Source organism: Pleurodeles waltl, chromosome 12 (assembly GCF_031143425.1).
Source record: "Pleurodeles waltl isolate 20211129_DDA chromosome 12, aPleWal1.hap1.20221129, whole genome shotgun sequence".
Lineage (NCBI taxonomy): Eukaryota > Metazoa > Chordata > Amphibia > Caudata > Salamandridae > Pleurodeles > Pleurodeles waltl.
This window is the reverse complement of record NC_090451.1, coordinates 569,835,486-569,853,856: the sequence shown is the minus strand read 5'-3', so window position 1 is coordinate 569,853,856 and position 18,371 is coordinate 569,835,486. Positions and strand designations below refer to the sequence as shown.

The following is an 18,371-nucleotide window of genomic DNA, read 5'->3' as shown; positions in this document are numbered from 1 at the left end:
CAGTACTTACCGCCTGTAGGAAAGTACCATCTTGCCTGGCATGTTACCCCCATATTTCACTGTACATATGTTGTTTTAGTCTATGTGTCACTGGGACCCTGCCAAGCAGGGCCCCAGTGCTCATAAGTATGTGCCCTGTATGTGTTCCCTGTGTGATGCCTAACTGTCTCACTGAAGCTCTGCTAACCAGAACCTCAGTGGTTATGCTCTCTCTGCTTTCCAAATTTGTCACTAACAGGCTAGTGACTAAATTTACCAATTCACATTGGCATACTGGTACACCCATATATTTCCCTAGTATATGGTACTTAGGTACCCAGGGTATTGGGGTTCCAGCAGATCCCTATGGGCTGCAGCTTTTCTTTTGCCACCCATAGGGAGCTCTGACAATTCTTACACAGGCCTGCCACTGCAGCCTGAGTGAAATAACGTCCACGTTATTTCACAGCCATTTACCACTGCACTTAAGTAACTTTTAAGTCACCTATATGTCTAACCTTCACCTGGTGAAGATTGCGTGCAAAATTACTTAGTGTGTGGGCACCCTGGCACTAACCAAGGTGACCCCACATCGTTCAGGGCAAACTCCCCGGACTTTGTGAGTGCGGGACACCATTGCACGCGTACACTGTACATAGGTCGCTACCTATGGACAGCGTCACAATGGTAACTCCGAACATGGCCATGTAACATGTCTAAGATGATGGAATTGTCACCCCAATGCCATTCTGGCAATGGGGGGACAATTCCATGATCCCCCGGGTCTCTAGCACAGAACCCGGGTACTGCCAAACTCCCTTTCCGGGGTCTCCACTGCAGCTGCTGCCAACCCCTCAGACAGGTTTCTGCCCTCCTGGGGTCCAGGCAGCACTGGCCCTGGAAGGCAGAACAAAGGACTTCCTCTGAGAAAGGGTGTAACACCCTCTCCCTTTGGAAATAGGTGTGAAAGCTGGGAAGCAGTAGCCTCCCCAAGCCCCTGGAAATGCTTTGATGGGCACAGATGGTGTCCATATCTGCATAAGTCAGTCTACACCGGTTCAGGGATCCCCCAGCCCTGCTCTGGCGCGAAACTGGACAAAGGAAAGGGGAGTGACCACTCCCCTGACCTGCACCTCCCAGGGGAGGTCCCCAGAGCTCCTCCAGTGTGTCCCAGACCTCTGCCATCTTGGAAACAGAGGTGTTTGTGGCACAATGGACTGCTCTGAGTGGCCAGTGCCACCAGGTGACGTCAGATAGGCTCTTACCTCTCTTGGTAGCCAATCCTCCTTCCTTGGTAGCCAAACCTCCTTTTCTGGCTATTTAGGGTCTCTGCTCTACTGTTAATTTGCATTGTATTGCTGTAGGCTTTCAGTGTGTGTCAGGGTGTGGTCCCTTTCCAGGGCCTTCTAGAAGCTTTCTCTGCAGCATGACTGGGTGTGGTTTGTGGGCTGGGCCAAGACTCTATATAAGGGAGCCAGCCCAGCTCCACATGCTCACTATTGAGAGGTCCCGGTACAGAGCAGCAGCAACTTCCTGAGCTCCTGTTCCAGAGCCCTACTTTGATCTTCCAGGCTTTGCTCTTCACTGTGTTGGTGATCCTTGATCAGGGCGGTAAGACGGAGGTTGGGCTGGGCCCCCGATCCCGTTCTCAAAGACTTTCGAGTTCTTGGGCCTAATTTTCATTATAAAAGATTTTACCTTGAGCTTATGTGAATGTGCGCTTGTTTTTTTCTGGCATTTGCATGCTGATATTCGAATCGACAAGACGCGCAATTCATTTCTTGTGTTGAACTCGTGATATTCAGTGTGCGCTACCATTTCATGGAATTTACATGGTGGCTTTCGAATCGGCAATACATGAGATTAATTTCTTGTGCATAACTCATGATATTCATTGTGTGCTACCATTTCATGGTCATTACAAGGTGACATTCGAACCGGCAAAACACGCAATTCATTTTGTGTGCTTAACTCATTATATTCATTGTGCGCGACCATTTCATGGAATTTACATTGTGGCATTCGAATCGGCAAGACGCGCGATTCATTCCTTGTGTGTAACTCTTGATGCTCATTGTGCGCAACCATTTCTTGGCACTTACAAGGTGACATTCGAATCGGCAAGAAGCGCGATTAATTTCCCACAATTTGAACTTGACGTTTCAGATCGTATGCAGTGTGCGCGATAATTTCATGGCATTTGCATATTCTTGTTGAAATCAGCAATGTGCGCAATTCATGTTTCTGCATTTAAAAACTAAGGTGGTCATTACAACCCTGCCGGACAGTGTTAAAGCGGCGGTAAGACCGCCAACAGACCGGCGGTAAAAAAAATTGAATTACAACCATGGCGGAAACCACCAACAAAGACAGCCACCTAACACTCCGACCGCCACGGCGGTACAGACAAACAGCTTGGCGGTCACCGCCAACAGACAGGCGGTAGACAAAGTACCGCCCACAGTATCACAACCTACCAATCCGCCACCTTTTCCTGCGGACAAAAACACGGCGGAAACAGGATCTCGAAGGGAAAACGCTCACCTCTACACACCCCATGAGGAATCCGGACGACATGGAACCAGAGCTGCACATCCTGCCAGCCCTCATCTTCTTGCTCCTCTACCAGGAGCACGAACGCCGGCGGCGAAGACAACGGTGAGTACTGCACCTACGACACAGGGGAGGTGGAGGGAAAAAACAGGGACACACACATGCAACACCCCTACCCACGACAACACACACACTAATACATATTTATACATTATAGTTACACCCCCCAACCCCCCGGAAGAATGCAAAGACAAAAGGAAATGAGTGTAACCATTGTAATATATTAAAATCAAGTACGCAAAAATATATATATACACCATAAACAAAATATACACCAAGCTTAGTAGTCCAGGTAGTGCTCTAATGAAGTCTGTGGAACACTGGGCCCACACGGTATGGGCGAGGCCCATACAAGATCCCTGACCATGACGGAGAGAACACTGCAGGGGCATCAGAGAGCAAGAAAACAGGCACCTTAGGGGGAGGAAAAGGGGGGCAGCTCAGCCGGTTGAGTGCACAGCGCCAAATCCATGAGAGGGCCACATGCCCACTATTCAATCCTGGGGAGTGCAAAGCCAGTCTCTCAAGTCTATACAGTGGGTGGATTGCCCACTGTTCCATCCTGGGGAGTGCAAAGCCACAGTCTTTCAAGTCTATACAGTGGGTGGATGGCCCACCGTTCCATCCTGGGGAGTGCAAAGCCACAGTCTCTCAAGTCTATACAGTGGGTGGATTGCCCACTGTTCCATCCTGGGGAGTGCAAAGCCACAGTCTCTCAAGTCTATACAGTGGGTGGATTGCCCACTGTTCCATCCTGGGGAGTGCAAAGCCACAGTCTCACAAGTCTCTTCAGTGGGTGGGTTGCCCACTGTTCCATCCTGGGGAGTGCAAAGCCACAGTCTCTCAAGTCTCTACAGTGGGTGGATTGCCCACTATTCCATCCTGGGGAGTGCAAAGTCACAGTCTCTCAAGTGGATGACAGTCTCCACTGGTTCTGGAGGGGGCATGGTACCCAGAGTGCTTCATCCTGCTAAGAACAGAGGTAGTGGATGACAGTCTCCACTGGTTCTGGAGGGGGCATGGTGTCCAGAGTGCTTCATCCTGCTCGTGACGGACTCAGTAGCGTCAGTGCCCTTGGCGCTCATGGGCCATCGGTGCTTGTGGCGGCGGTGCCCTGTTCAGCGGTGCTTGTAGCGGCGGTGCCCTGTTCAGCGGTGCTTGAGGCGGCGGTGCCCTATTCAGCGGTGCTTGTAGCGGCGGTGCCCTATTCGGCGGTGCCCTGTTCAGCGGTGCTTGAGGCGGCGGGCTCTTTTGCAGTGACTCAGCTGCTGGCGGTCCTCTCTGTCCCAGTGGGGCTTGTGCTGGCGGTCCTCTCTGTCCCAGCGGGGCTTGTGCTGGCGGTCCTCTCTGTCCCAGAGGGACTTGTGCTGGCGGTCCTCTCTGTCCCAGAGGGGCTTGTGCTGGCGGTCCTCTCTGTCTCAGAGGGGCTTGTGCTGGCGGTCCTCTCTAGCCCAGCGGGGCTTGTGCTGGCGGTCCTCTTTAGCCCAGCGGGGCTTGTGCTGGCAGTCCTCTCTGTCCCAGCGGGGCTTGTGCTGGCGGTCCTCTCTAGCCCAGCGGGGCTTGTGGTGGCGGTCCTCTATGTCACAGCGGGCCTTGTGCTGGCGGTCCTCTCTAGCCCAGCGGGGCTTGTGCTGGCGGGTGCCTCCTGGGCAGCGGGGATGATGGCGGTGGCCTTCTGGGCAGCGGGGATGATGGATGATGGCGGTGGCCTCCTGGGCAGCAGGGGTGATGGCGGTCTACCCCACTGTGCTGCTCTTCGCAGACTTGCCGGGTTTCTTGTGGCCCTTCCACCCCTCGGAAGTTATCGCAGCTGACTCCACACTCCCACCGGGACCCCTGGGAGCGGCTTTGGTGGCTGTTGTCTTCCCCCTTTCCCCGCCGGGCACTGGCCAATTTTTGATGCTTGACAGGTGGGGGACTGTCCGCGCTGTGGCTCCATGCCACACTGGCTGCCCTGGTGGCCGGTGCACTCCAGATTCCGGTGACTTCAGGCACCACTGGTCCCGGAGATGTTGTGGCTGAGGTGCTAGGTTGGGACCTGGAGAGTCAGGCCCTAGGCGACGGACGTGTGGGAAAGAGGTCAAGGTTGGACAGGAAAGGTTTTTTGGAGACACTGGGACGGGTAGCTGGAGGGAGTTTGGGAGTGGAGGAAGAGGCTGTGGGTGTAGGAGATGTTCGTTTGGTGACTTTGGGTGAAGGTGCATGCTCTGGAGGCTGTTGTGAGGTGGAAGGCTGTTGGGTGGGTGTGTGCCTGCGTTTGTGTATCTTGGGAGGTGGCGTCACAGACACACTGGGAGAGGACACAGGGGACCTGTGAATGGTAGTGGGGGTGGTGACTGCACGTGAGAGGGGTGTGGTGGTGTGTGTGCTGGTGATGGCAGTAGTGGCTGTAGATGTACTGCATGCAGGTGTGAGTGGAGACGAGACTGGGAGGGAGACGAGGAGGAGGGGGACACAGTGGAGGCAGTGGATGTTGGTGTGTCTGCATGTGTGTGATGCTTGCGTGAGTGCCTGTGGGATGTGTGGTGCTTATGTTTGCCTGAGCTTCCCTTGTGTGTTGACGTGTGTGCATGCTGGTCTTAAGGTATGCTTGGGATAGGCTGGGGTACGGGGATTGGGTCTGGGTGGAGGAAGTTGGAGGGGGGAGGCTAGAGACGGGGACAATGGCTGCCATCAGTGCTGAGGCCAGAGTCTGAAAAGCTCGCTGAAGGGCCACCTGACCAGAATGAATGCCCTCCAGGAATGCATTTGTTTGTTGCAACTGCCTTTCTACACCCTGTATGGCATTTCAAATGGTAGACTGCCCAACAGTGAGGGACTTGAGGAGGTCAATGGCCTCCTCACTGAGGGCAGCAGGGGTGACTGGGGCAGGGCCTGAGGTACCTGGGGTGAAGGGGATGCCCACCCTCCTGGATGAGCGGGCACGGGGCAAAGGCTGAGGGGCTGCTGGGAGGGCGGTGCTGGTAGGGGGGGTGGCGGCTGTACATGTAGATGCGGGGGCACAGATGTTGCCGCCACCACAAGGGAGCTCCCATCAGAGGACGAGTTCTTGTTGCTGGTGTCAACTCCTGTCCCCGCCGTGGAGCTCCCCTCGCCCTCCGTCCCACTGGTGAACTGCGAGTCCGTAGTGTCGCCCTCCAGGGCCATGTGGGATGCAGCTCCCTTGTGCTACGGTGCCACTGCTCCTCCGCCTGATGATGCTAATGCACACTAGAGCAGGGAGACCACAAAAAGGGGGGCAACAACAGAAGAAAGACATGCTGAGTGCATGCATTACCGCTACCGTTGGCGGACACAACAGACACAGAAGCCCCCTGCACTACGCTGCACTCTTGGGCTCCACTGTTCAATCCCTGGGAAATGGCCTACAAGGCTTTGGACAACATCTGCACACATGGATGACACAGGGGCATGACGAGGTGTACTTGGCACTCTACAGAGGTGGGGTGGGATGCCACATGGCCTGCCTTATGGAGGGACCTTGCCTACTAAACTCGCCCTGGCCTAGGGAAACCCGCAGCCCACCTCCCCCACCCAAACACCTCCACTGCGTGCAAAATCAGCAGGATGAGAGTGTACTCTCCCCCTTGTGGCTGCTGTGATGCCCTCAAGCGCCCATCCAACTCTGGGTTCGCCACCGCCAGGATCCTGAACATCAAGGGGGTCATGGTGCGATGGGCACCCCTCCCACGTTGGGAGGCCATCCCCAGCTGAGCCTCCGCCATCTTCTTGCTCCAGCGGCGAATGTCCTACCATCTTTTCCGGCAGTGGGTGCTCCGTCTGTGGTAGACCCCCAGGATCCAGACGTCCCTTCCCACGTAGGTCGTTCCACCTCTTCCTGATGTCATCCCGATTTCTTGGGTTATGTCCCACTGTGTTGACCCTGTCCACTATTCTTCGCCATAGCTCCATCTTCCTAGCAATGGAAGTGTGCTGCACCTGTGATCCGAATAGCTGTGGCTCTACCCGGACGATTTCCTCCACCATGACCCTGAGCTCCTCGTCCGAGAACCTGGGGTGTCCTTGCCGTGCCATGGGGTGGTGTGGGTGATGTGTGGGGTGGTGTGTGTGGTGATAAGTGTGCTGATATGTAGTGGTGTGTTGTGTGAGGTGCGTGGAAGTTATGTGGGTGATGGTATTGTGTGCCTTTGGATGCTTGGTAGTAGTTTGTAGTGTCTCTTTAGTGTTTTTGTCATAGGGGTTTGTGGGTGATGTAGGTGTGTGTTTTATATTGTATTGGGTGTGTGGGAGTGGTGTGTGTATGTGTATCAGTTATGTGTATTTGGAATTGTCCAATGTGGCTGTGTTTTGTAAATGTGTGTGTATTTTGAGCACAGCGGTGTGTACCGCCAATGGAATACCGCAGTTGAAAGACCGCAGCGTGGATTCGTGTGTCGTGATAGTGTGGGCGTATTTCTGTTGCCGTGACGGTGGAGGATTTGTTTTCGCCAGTTTATCACTGACCTTTGGTGTGGCGGACTTGTATGGGTGTTTGAATTTTGGCGGATTCCGTGCTGTGGGTCTAATAGCTGTGGCGGATTTCCACGGCCGCGGCGGTGTGTTGGCAGTCTTCTGCACAGCGGTAAGCAGCTTTTACCACCGATGTTGTAATGAGGGCCTAAGTATTAGAATTCTAGATATTACATTATATGTGCATAATAAGTTCCTTAATACAACTCCTATGGTGTTCCAGAAAAAGTTCACATTATTTCTTTGTCCTCATGCAAAAGGACTATGTTTGATTTTTGAAAACATAATTCTAGAGGGTTCTTATGTTTCTAGTAAATGTGTAACATTTCATTAAGAGATTCATTGAGAAGTTGTATTAATCATTCCTAATTCCTTCCCAGGTAACCAGACATCTTGAGACCTAGTTATTTAGTCCATGCTTAAGTTATCCATGGTTACAGTATGACAATGCTTAGAATCATAGTCTAGTAAAGAATAATATGATATAATCTTGATATTGTGTGTTTTAACCTTTTGCTTCCTACAGGACTCCTTCCCAGCTTTTCCCTACCTAATCCCCTTTTCCTCACTTGGACTCTCTTAGACTCTGTGACATTCTAATCAGAGTATTAGAGCTGTCTTGTGGTGGACATGTTGGGAACGTGCGCAGAGCCAGAGGATCTGGTGACTCAGACACAGGCGGCCATATGTTTGAACACATTTTCCCATAGACACAAAATGGGTAAAACCGTTTGATATATCTGGCCCATAATTCTGAATTTCTACCATGCCTGATGGACACAAGTTTCTGTAGCTAAAACCAAGCTTACTGGCCTTTGTTAGGTGATTTGTTTCAAGATAACTACCTCTTATTCAGAGAGGTGATCAGAGTCAAACTAGGCTTGACTTGTGGTAACAAATATTATTTATCCCAAGCATTACACTACCTAAGAAAATGAGAGATAAGACCCCAGAGCAGGGATAAAACATATCTAGCATCTATGTTTACTAATAGAGCAGGATGTTAAGGTATCACATGGCTATTCTGAAACATTCAAGACCTTAGACCATAATTACAACACACATATGCACTGAATAAGGAAATAAATTCAGGGCCACAGATCCCAGAAGAAACTTGGTTGTCAATCTGGAAGAGGGCTGCAAAATAAACAATATGCACACAACAAGGAGAAAATGCCTGTAAACTCTTGACCAGGTGGTACTGTCCCTACAACACTGGGGCTCCCCCACTTGTTCGAAAGGGGTAAAGAGATGGGCACATTGCCCCAATCGTGGAGGGCCAGCGACCACATCCAAATAAACTGGTGTGAGATTTTGTACACATCAGGTTCATAATAGGAATCTCCCTACCACATCAGATGTTAATGTTGTTTTGGGAGACCCAGGAGACAATGATACCCGATGATACCCACCCTGTGACTACTCCACTGGGGAAGCTAAATTTTGCTCCTATTTTTGGCAGCCACGCTGGCTGTTGCTCAGATGTGGAAGTTACTGAAAGCCCGCTTGATCAATATATGGTGGAGAAAGTTGTCATCTATCTACACACTGGAAACACTATCAGCTAATATACATGACAGCGTGTATGGTTTCGAAAGGATGTGGCTTTCATTAGCAACCCACATGAAGAGTTCTCAGGAGGAGATCCAGCTGTAAAGTCTGTCACAATATGTTGCTCTCAGAGTGTAAGATGCCTCCTTCTAGGAATAATGTTAATTATATTATTTCAACGTAGGCTGGAGGACTAGAGGAATGCTGAATACACTATCCATCAAAATTAGCAAAGATACTTCCCTGCCACCATTGAAGACCAGAAATATTGTACTTTGCTGATCGAATACAAGACATGTCACATTTATTGTTGCCAATATCCGTGCCTTTTAAAATCAAAATAAAGTTTTGTGTTGGCCTGTATACCACTTATCCGTTCAAACAACCTGTTTCTCTGCAGGTTTTGTTCTTTCTAGCTCCCCGCACAGACTCTATGGAGGGGAGTGATAAAAAGCCATTGGCTCTTTTGAGTTTGGGTGGCAGGGAAATAGTAATTATGGGAAAAATTTGAGGATCACAAGAGAACTTCAGAGGTTTAATATAGCATTAGATAGCTGATGGCCACATAGCTAGTAAACCCAACAGCGCACTGTGTTCATTTCAGGCCACCCCTTCTACGATAATCAGTTGCGTTGCTAAATGTGGATTAATAGGGCAGTGCAAAATCTCTTGCCAGTGAATATTAATTTAGTGATGCACAACTTTAATATTGCTCCACAAATATTGTGTTAAAAATTAGTATCAAAAACATCAAGTTGACAATTTTGTGGAATGGATATCACAGGGAAAATATAGTTTTCTAAGTGTTTAATATGCTTGTTTAAGTATAGTTGTATATAATATCTATTTTGCATGCTTAACTAATGTTTTATGTTTTTGTGTGTTTTAAATTATTAATATGTGAATTTTAGATGTTTGTAATGTTTTAATAGTTGTTTTTTGCTTCAGTACCATGTTTAAAGTCTTGTTTTTGAGTTTATTTTGTTTTTACTTAAATATTGGAGGGCTGTTGGGTTTCTAGGGGATACATTGTTTACAATTTGTTAATTTTATTTAGGCTATTTAATTTTTACATTATTTAAAATAAAAAATGACATTTACTTTTTCAACTTTTAGATCATTAGTTATGTATTTTTACATGAATTTGTTTTCTATTTTAATTGGATAATTATGTTATGTAAATTATTTAATTTTTGGAATGCAAATATTGCCTTTATATTAAAGTTACATTTTGATTTTTAAATATTTACTATTTTTGTATGTATTGCAATTTAATCTTTTTGTATTGGTTCACATTTTTTGTGGGTTGTTGTGATAGTGGATGAGGAGGGTGTGAAGTACTTTACAAAACTTTATTTAGAGTTCCTAATAGGTAAATAATGATAAAAATTGTATTTTTGTAAATTAGTTAACTTATTTTGGATTAATCGTACATAATTATTGGAGTTTTGGGTTGTTTAGGAAACTTTTTTTTTTTCTTTTTTTTTTTTATATTATTTTTGAATGCTGTGATTTTTAAAATATATTTATTATAGATATATACCAACACTATTCCTACAGTTGTGCAGGTTCTAGTGGGAATAGTAAATCTAACACTTCCAAACGCTTAACACTTTGTGTAGTTTAAACTGGAGTGTGAATAGTTCATCTAACTCCTTCAAAGGTCAATATCTGCAATCAATTGTAGATGCAGGAGTGGAACTATCGTATATGCTCCCTCTGAAGTTCAATCTTTTATTGGCTGTTGCTTGGATTGGAGTGAGAATACTAGATACAACAAATTTCAACACTTTCCCTTCTGTAGCATAGGTAGGAGTGGAAATAGTACATGTTACTCTTTAAACTGCAATTCTTTCCCTATGTTTTTAGGTTGAAGGAGGAGTGGTAAGTTTTATCCTTTAATGTTTAACATTTGTGTTGATTTATTTATTGTAATGGAGTTTAAGTGTTTGATAATTATTTCAAGTTTTTTATTTTTATCACTTAAAATATGCCTTTCTTTTTATTGGAGAGTTGTCTGTTTTTACAAAAAAGTGCAGCAATTTGTATATTAGTGTGTTTGCATTTTTTCTTATTTTGTTCTTTTAACTGTTGCTTTATTTTTCTTATTAGTATACATAATATAATTGTCATGTATTTTACATACATTTTGACTGCCATTTATTATGTTTATTTTTTAGTAACTTATTTGAGTAATATTAACTTTAGTATTGAGTTTCTAAAATTTAATTCAATTATGTAATCATATTTTCTATTTTGGCAATGTTTTTATTATAAATGATTATATTTATATATATATATATATATATATATATATATATATATATAGTGTGTGTTTTTAATTTTATTAGCTGTTTGTTTTAATTTTTGTAAATTGTTTTATGTAGTTAAATATTATTTATTACATGTGTTTCTTTACTTTACAGTATTAAATATATTTTAAAAATATATTTACTTTTTTACATTTTAATTATATATACACACAAGAAAGAAGTGACTCAAACAGATGGACTCACCAAAGAAGGAAAATATTTGTATTGCAATATTTTCTTACAATTATATAATACCACAGAAGCAGTTAGACAGCAGGTATTTAGCAGCCCCGCTGAAAATGCCTGCAAACAAAGGTGTGGGCATCAGACCTCTCTTTCTGTGTTTTTATTTAAAAAAAACATATGTCCATTAAAATGACAGTTATTGTGTTAAAAAAACAGGTTTTCCTATTAGGTGTGACATCAAAGAATTGGTGGGAGCATGAAGGAATCCCATGGTATCCATAAGTCTAAAACTATTGAGAGTGACATTTAAATAGGAGACGTTGTGTGCCTGGGTAGACTCTGTCTCACTACCTTGCCAACAGAAATATCTAAATGCACATACAAGGACTCACTAGTAGAGAAAATACATCTGGTTGTACTGATACAGAGAACTGGTCTGAGGTTGAAACCTGAAAGGCAGAGAAGTTGGGATTACATGGGGACAGGCAGGGTTTTTATCACACCCTGCTTTTAAATATGACAGTTTTTTATGCTAGACAAACATTCACCCCAAACCTAAAGGACAAGAGGCTGGATATATTAGTACTATGTATGTGATCAATGACAAAATCACAGCAGTAACACAGCACTATTTTGTTCTTCTTACCAAAGCTTTTTTTGCAGATTGTATTCTATCCTTACATTCACTTACATAGCCTCTTGAACAAACCCAGTTCTATGGAGCAGCCTTCAGTAAGGTATATGTGAACAATGAAGTCAGATAGCTTAGCATATATCAACCGATATATGACACTGTAGACCACCCAGCATCTCACTTAAGGAGTTCTCGTTTTTCTCAAATACTAGACATCACAAACGAACTAGCTGTTGGCAAGACAGAAATAAGCCCTTGTTTGTGGGGATTGGGTCTTAAATCAAGTCTTAAACATTCTAGAAATATAAAACAAGCACCAATTCTATGGAATACTTAAAGGAAACTTCAAACTCACAGAAAAGCTGACTGTGGTAGAAGTGAAAACCATAAAGGAGAACAGAGGAACTGTAACCATACAAATAAAGTACTCAGAGATTGAATATAGAGGCTAGTCAATAAGGAACAAATTCAAAATACAAAGGAACAACAATGTAATATTGGAGACTTTGAAATCATGTAAAATTGCCTCTCAGAAGTGAATAAAGCAATAGATTCAAGTGGGTTGCATCTGGTTGCAGATGCATCTGGGGAGCCTCTCTGCAGCAAGCTGCATGATAGATGTGTATATGGTGGCATACTGGTAAAAAAAAAGTTGGAGAAGCGAATATGGGGAGAATTTGTTTTTAAATTGCTTTTTTGTTGAACATAATCTAAACTATTAAGCAATGTTAGTAGAGAGAGTGAACACGCTGTCAAGGCAGTTGTACAAACAAAAATATCAAAATAGATTTTAACAGCCCCACATTGCTCAGGAGAAAGTACAGTTTAGTGATGCAATATATCATCACATCATTCATTATTTACTATTACATAAACCACTACATCAGAATGAGTATTCAAAGAAAATCTCAATACATACTTAAATAAATGTATGCACTGTGAAAATAGCATCAGCACTTCAAATGGTCACTCTGGCCCTGGTCAATCATGTACAGTTTTAATGCCACGTTATGGCAAGAGTGGGTGGACTAATACTCGATCCAATAACAACTTACCTCTGCGCGAAACACAAGGCAATGGCTACAAACTTGCAGTAGAACTTGAGAAGATCATGCGCAAATTAGTTAGAATAGATAGTGGGCCTCAGTGTATAAATAAGGGGTGTCTGGCAAGCAGCCCAGTATAGAAAGGGATAGGGTTTTTGTAATGTGCCATTGTGGGAGGCATGGGGTGGCTTAATAGGGTATAAAAGGAATGTTACAAATTCTGCTAATTCAGGAAAGAAGATCAGCAACTGTGACAGCGGAACTCTCACCCTCTCCCTGAATTTGAGACTGTCTGTATAATTCTTCAGCAGGGCAGACACTGCAGCGATGACCTTGGTGTTCCCATTGGTTAGCAGCATGCTCAGTGCTTTCAGTCCTTCCCTCTGGATCCAATTCTCAGGCACTCCCTTGAGGGCCTTCAGCACCACATCCTGGTCATCAGAGTTCAGGTTCTGCACAAAAAGGACTGCAGCCAAGGAAGGAAAGCAGAAATGTAAGAGTATGGGAATGACATTTCTCTGAGATGTCAACACTTTCATCATGCTACATTTAGAACTATGAGGTAATAACATGGCAATTATATCTTCAACTTCACTTTCTGCTTTATTTAGTTAAGTTGATAATATTTGCATTTTGTAACACTAGCAAAATTTGGCAACTTTACAACAACTTCCCACTAATAAAATCTCTAGCTGAAAGTGTGGTTTTCCTTATGGTTTGTCATGTTAAGACTACTTTTGTTAAAATCCATTCCTGTCATCGTTTAAATCATTGTAAACTTTCTTTTTATGAGCACGAGAATTTTATTAAAAAACACTAATTTACAGAAGTAAACCTTCACAACTTTGCACACCCCTGATAGGTCTCTCTCTTTTGTACTCTCTCTTCCAACCTACTATTAAGTCAATGCAGGTCTCCATGTAAGATATCCAGTGCTAACTTTACAGGATAGTTTTCCTATGGGTTATCTTCATTTCGTCTTTAAACGTATGGCAACGTGACCAACAAAAATGGATCCAATACTGGAGATATGGCCTCCAGAACTGGGTAGAATAAACCACATGGGGGCTCAACACTGATTAATTCAATGACAACCAGGGCAGTCTCAGGTATTTTTTGCACCATACGTTTAAATAATTCCATAAGTGTTGGGCCTGTTTATTTAAAATTCCCATACTTTTGCCACATGGGGGATTTTTGATTATTTGCCTAGGATTACACAACATGATCTGTAGACCTCATACATGTGTCACAATGTACGTTTTTAAGAAGAAAATAATCAGCAGTTTTTGTGTGCACACATAAAACTATATTTGCACCCTAAAAACTGCACCACACTATAACAAGGCAGGAAAACGGTTCTGCAGCTGTTTAAGCAGAACTTTAGACGTCTGTCATCAGGCATCAATGGACGCAACTCTACTAATCCGGATCATATTGTCACATTACTGTATGTCCTTTAAAGAATGTAAGAAGAGCATTGCCGAGGAGGTATACCAGATATTGCCCAGTCCAGTGCTGGGCATAACTGATTTGCTCTTCGCGAACGTGGGTATCAATCTATTCAATCCTTATGAGGCCTGATAGAGTTAACCGCCCATGAGGAATTGGGATATTCACAAAGCCCAAAGGGATTTACAGACTTGCTGGCAACCGCCAGGGACAGCTCCATAATAATCTTAATGAGACACTTGGGAGACAGACACAGGGAAGGTAGCAAGTAATAAAACCAATGGTATGTCCTCAACAAAGGAAGACCTGATGGGACATGATGACGGCAATAACTGAGCTTGCTAACGATATTCAGGCCACTGGAGAACATGTTCACACTAACAAAGAAAATATCTCCAATCTAACCGTGGAGTTGGAAGATACATGATCTGCTGTGAGCAGGATGAAGAACGAAGAAAGAGACCTGGGAGATAAGTGCGAAGTTCTGGAGGATAGCTAACTACAGAACAATCTGAGGCTAAGAAAGTTGAGAGAGTCTTTAGAAGTTGAATCTGATTAACGATTTTGCTGTTTCTTTACTGCATTACTGGAGAGGGACATGCCATCTGCCCACAGTAGCATGCTGATGCTTGGCCTGGTAACTGAACAGAGATGGCTTGTAGGCATAACAGAGACCGATTCTAAAGACACAAAGAGCAGGGAGAACTTTGTGAATGATTGCTGGACATGGATGTGCAGTCACTACAGCAGAAGTTATTCTACTTCCTGCTCATAGGCTTTTTCATTAGGTTAGAAAATGTTCATGGTTATTGTGTTGGGGTCGGGGACTCAAGGGAACGGTTTTTTTTGAGGTAAGAGTTATCAGAGCTATTATACTACAGGAGATGTCAATATGCAACATGGCGGCGAGCAGTTAGGTGCCAAGGAAATGGCGCGGACGTCCTCTGTGAGAAAGGCAGTGCCTGAGTCATTGATAGAGTGTAGACCCCCGCCTCTCCGTACCTCTGCAACTTCCCAGAGTCTACAGGATGGGCTTGCTTCCAATCTAGAATTACATCTGATGGGAGTTTTGGAAGTATCGGAACTGCTATAGGCACCTGCTCCTATGTTTTCCGCAGACCTCCTCACCGACCTGACGAGTCCAGGCATTCACTACGGGCGGCAGCATTCTTAGCAATTTTACAGCCGCTTCTCAGCACACACAGGGGTGTGCGTTAACTGTCTGCTTCCTTCAAGCTCTAAAGAGACGGCCGATCTCAGCATACGTGAATCCGTTTGATGTGCTCAATCTACAGCTGTGGGGGCAGCAGCGTCCGCACACCCTGGGTTCTGTGTTCTGCTACTGTGCTACCGCTGCATGTACTCAGAGGTGAGGGCCAGTAGGCAAGTGAATCTCCCCAGACATTTCGTTCCAGTGCCTTGCTCCCCTTGCTGGGTAATCCTGGACTCTTGGGACAGACGGCTGAAACAAGTGAGTGGTACATTCTTTCTTAAGTTTTTCCAGAGCAATTTACTCCAGGTTGACGCTGATACATTGTTGCACTCTGGGACTCTGTATCTGCTAGCTATGTGTGTTCTGCACTACTGCACATTATCACTCAGTGGACACCCCCTAAATCTATCATAAGGAGCGATTAATCCAATTTTGGGTTACCTGGTATTTTTTTGGGGCATTAGGTTATCCACCATCACTCATCTACGCAACATGCCTCTAAGTGGGGTGGGCGCAAAGAGAGGACTGCAGCTCGATATTACCAGGTCCCAGACACCGCCAGGACAGAAAAAAAGAAAAGTATCAGAGGCAAGCAAAGCACGGAGACCTCTAGCTCTCAAGGTGGCCTCCAGAGGAGCAAGAAGGATCTTAACCTATCAGTGCAACAGGGGACAAAGGGTTGGATATTCACTCCGAGCCGGCTGAGAAAGGAGCGCAGAAAGTAACCAGGGGTAAATCAGTGGAGGCCACGTCAAATGGAGCCAGTGGTGTATGTGAGGTTAAGATGGCTCCTCGCTCCCAGAAAACTATGTATTCTTTCATAGCACCCCTCACACCCTCTGCAGCAGGTGCTCTATCACTGAGGAGTGCAGAGCTGATGACCCACGCCCAGGTTCTCACCCAAAAGACACTTACCGGCCCCTCAAAGGGAGCTACTAGTAGGACCCCTCTAACTCAAGCAGTGGTGGCTCAGCCACAAATGCTCAATACATCTGATATGGCAGCCTTGGTGGTTCAGGATGCTGGTGTCAATCAACAAGAAAGGTCAGCTAGTCTGGCCCGCTCAGGTTTATCTGTCCACCTACCCCCATCATACCCCATCCTAGCCCTCTATTCAATTTGGAGATTTCCGCAGGACTGGTGCTAGTGGTGGCACTTGCAGGGCCTGGGGATACACAAGAGGAATAACATTTTGCAGAGTGACCATATAAAAATGCTCTGAAAGTATATATAGGTTGAGAGGTCCGAGATTCAGAATTGGTCTTAATGAGCCGTCTTTCTTTGGTATGAGGAAGTACAGGGAAAATACTCCTAACCTTTGCTGGGATAGGGGAACATGTTCTATAGCTCCTTTTGAGAAGTAGGGATTGAACCTCGTCCATTAAGAGAGTGAGATAGGTGTGTAAAAGTTTGTTAGTGTGCAGGGGAATATTTGGTGGAATGGAAATGAGTTCTAGACAGTAACCATGTTGGATAATTGATAGAACCCATTGATCTGTGGTGATATTGGACCATTGGGGGTAGAAGTGGAGTAGTCTTCCTCCTACTGGAGAAGTGTGCGCTGGTGGAAGGTGTAGCCAGTCACTGGAGTGTGTTTGGGGCGGAACCTCTAGATGTGAAAGCCGTCCCTCTACTTTTATTATTGGCACCACTATAGGAACCTGTAGGAAGTTGGCTCTGTACATACTATTTCAAAGTAAGAAATAGTGTGCACAGAGTCCAAGGGTTCCCCATAGAGGTAAGGTAGCCCACCGTTGAGGATTCAAGGCAACCCCAAAGTTACCACAAGAGCAGCTCAGGGCCAGTCAGGTGCAGAGGTCAAAGAGGTACCCAAAACACATAGGCTTCAATGGAGAACAAGTGTGCCCCGGTTCCAGTCTGCCAGCTGTTAAGTACCCGCGTCCTCGGGGGCAGACCAGGCACAGAAAGTACACCCTCAGCGGCACAGGGGCGGCCGGGTGCAGAGTGCAAACAGGAGTCGGGTTTCGTATAGAAAGCAATTGGGAGACCCGGGGGTCTCTCCAACGATGCAGGCAGGCACAGGGGGGGGGCTCCTCGGGGTAGCCACCACCTGGGCTAGACAGAGGGTCGCTCTTGCACTGGAGTTCGGTTCCTTCCGGTCCTGGGGGCTGCGGGTGCAGTGTTGGTTCCAGGCATCGGGTCCCTAATTACCTGCAGTCGCGGTCAGGGGGAGCCTCTGGATTTCCTCTGCAGGCGTCGCTGTGGGGGCCGTCTCTGGCTACTCGCAGTCGCCAGGGAGTCCTCCCTGTAGTGTTGGTTTTCCGCAGGTCGAGCCAGGGGCGTCTGGTGCAGAGTGGAAAGTCTCACGCTTCCGGCGGGAAACGTGAAGTCTTTAAAGTTGTTTCTTTGTTGTAAGAAAGTTGCAGATTGTTGAACAGGGCCGCTGTTCACGGGAGTTTCTTGGTCCTTGGTTGCAGGGCAGTCATCTGAGGCTTCAGAGGTCGCTGGTCCATGTTGGATGCGTCGCTGTGGCAGTTTTCTTCGAAGTTGGGAGACAGGCTGGTAGGGCTGGGGCCAAAGCAGTTGTCGTCTCCGTCTTCACTGCAGGGCTTCAGGTCAGCAGTTCTTCTTCTTGTTAAGGTTGCAGGAATCTAGTTTCCTAGGTTCTGGGGATCCCCTAAATACTGAATTTAGGGGTGTGTTTAGGTCTGGGAGGGCAGTAGCCAATGGCTACTGTCCTGGAGGGTGGCTACACTCTCCTTGTGCCTCCTCCCTGTGGGGAGGGGGACACATCCCTAATCCTATTGGGGGAATCCTCCATCCACAAGATGGAGCATTTCTAAAAGTAAGGGGCACCTCAGTTCAGGACACCTTAGGGGCTGTCCTGACTGGTGGATGACTCCTCCTTGTTTTTCTAATTATCTCCTCCAGCCTTGCCGCCAAAAGTGGGGGCA

The 18,371-nt window shown here is 45.9% G+C and overlaps 1 protein-coding gene across 3 annotated transcripts in view; it reads right to left on the bottom strand.

Annotated features, from left to right (window-relative positions):
- Nucleotides 1–18,371, bottom strand: part of RIPOR1 (RHO family interacting cell polarization regulator 1) — a 1,174,702-nt gene that overhangs the window by 230,789 nt on the left and 925,542 nt on the right. For all 3 annotated transcript variants that reach the window (XM_069217674.1, XM_069217675.1, XM_069217673.1), the window contains exon 19: nt 13,061–13,257. In XM_069217674.1, coding sequence (XP_069073775.1) covers nt 13,061–13,257 — 197 coding nt within the window. The remainder of the gene's footprint in view (nt 1–13,060; nt 13,258–18,371) is intronic.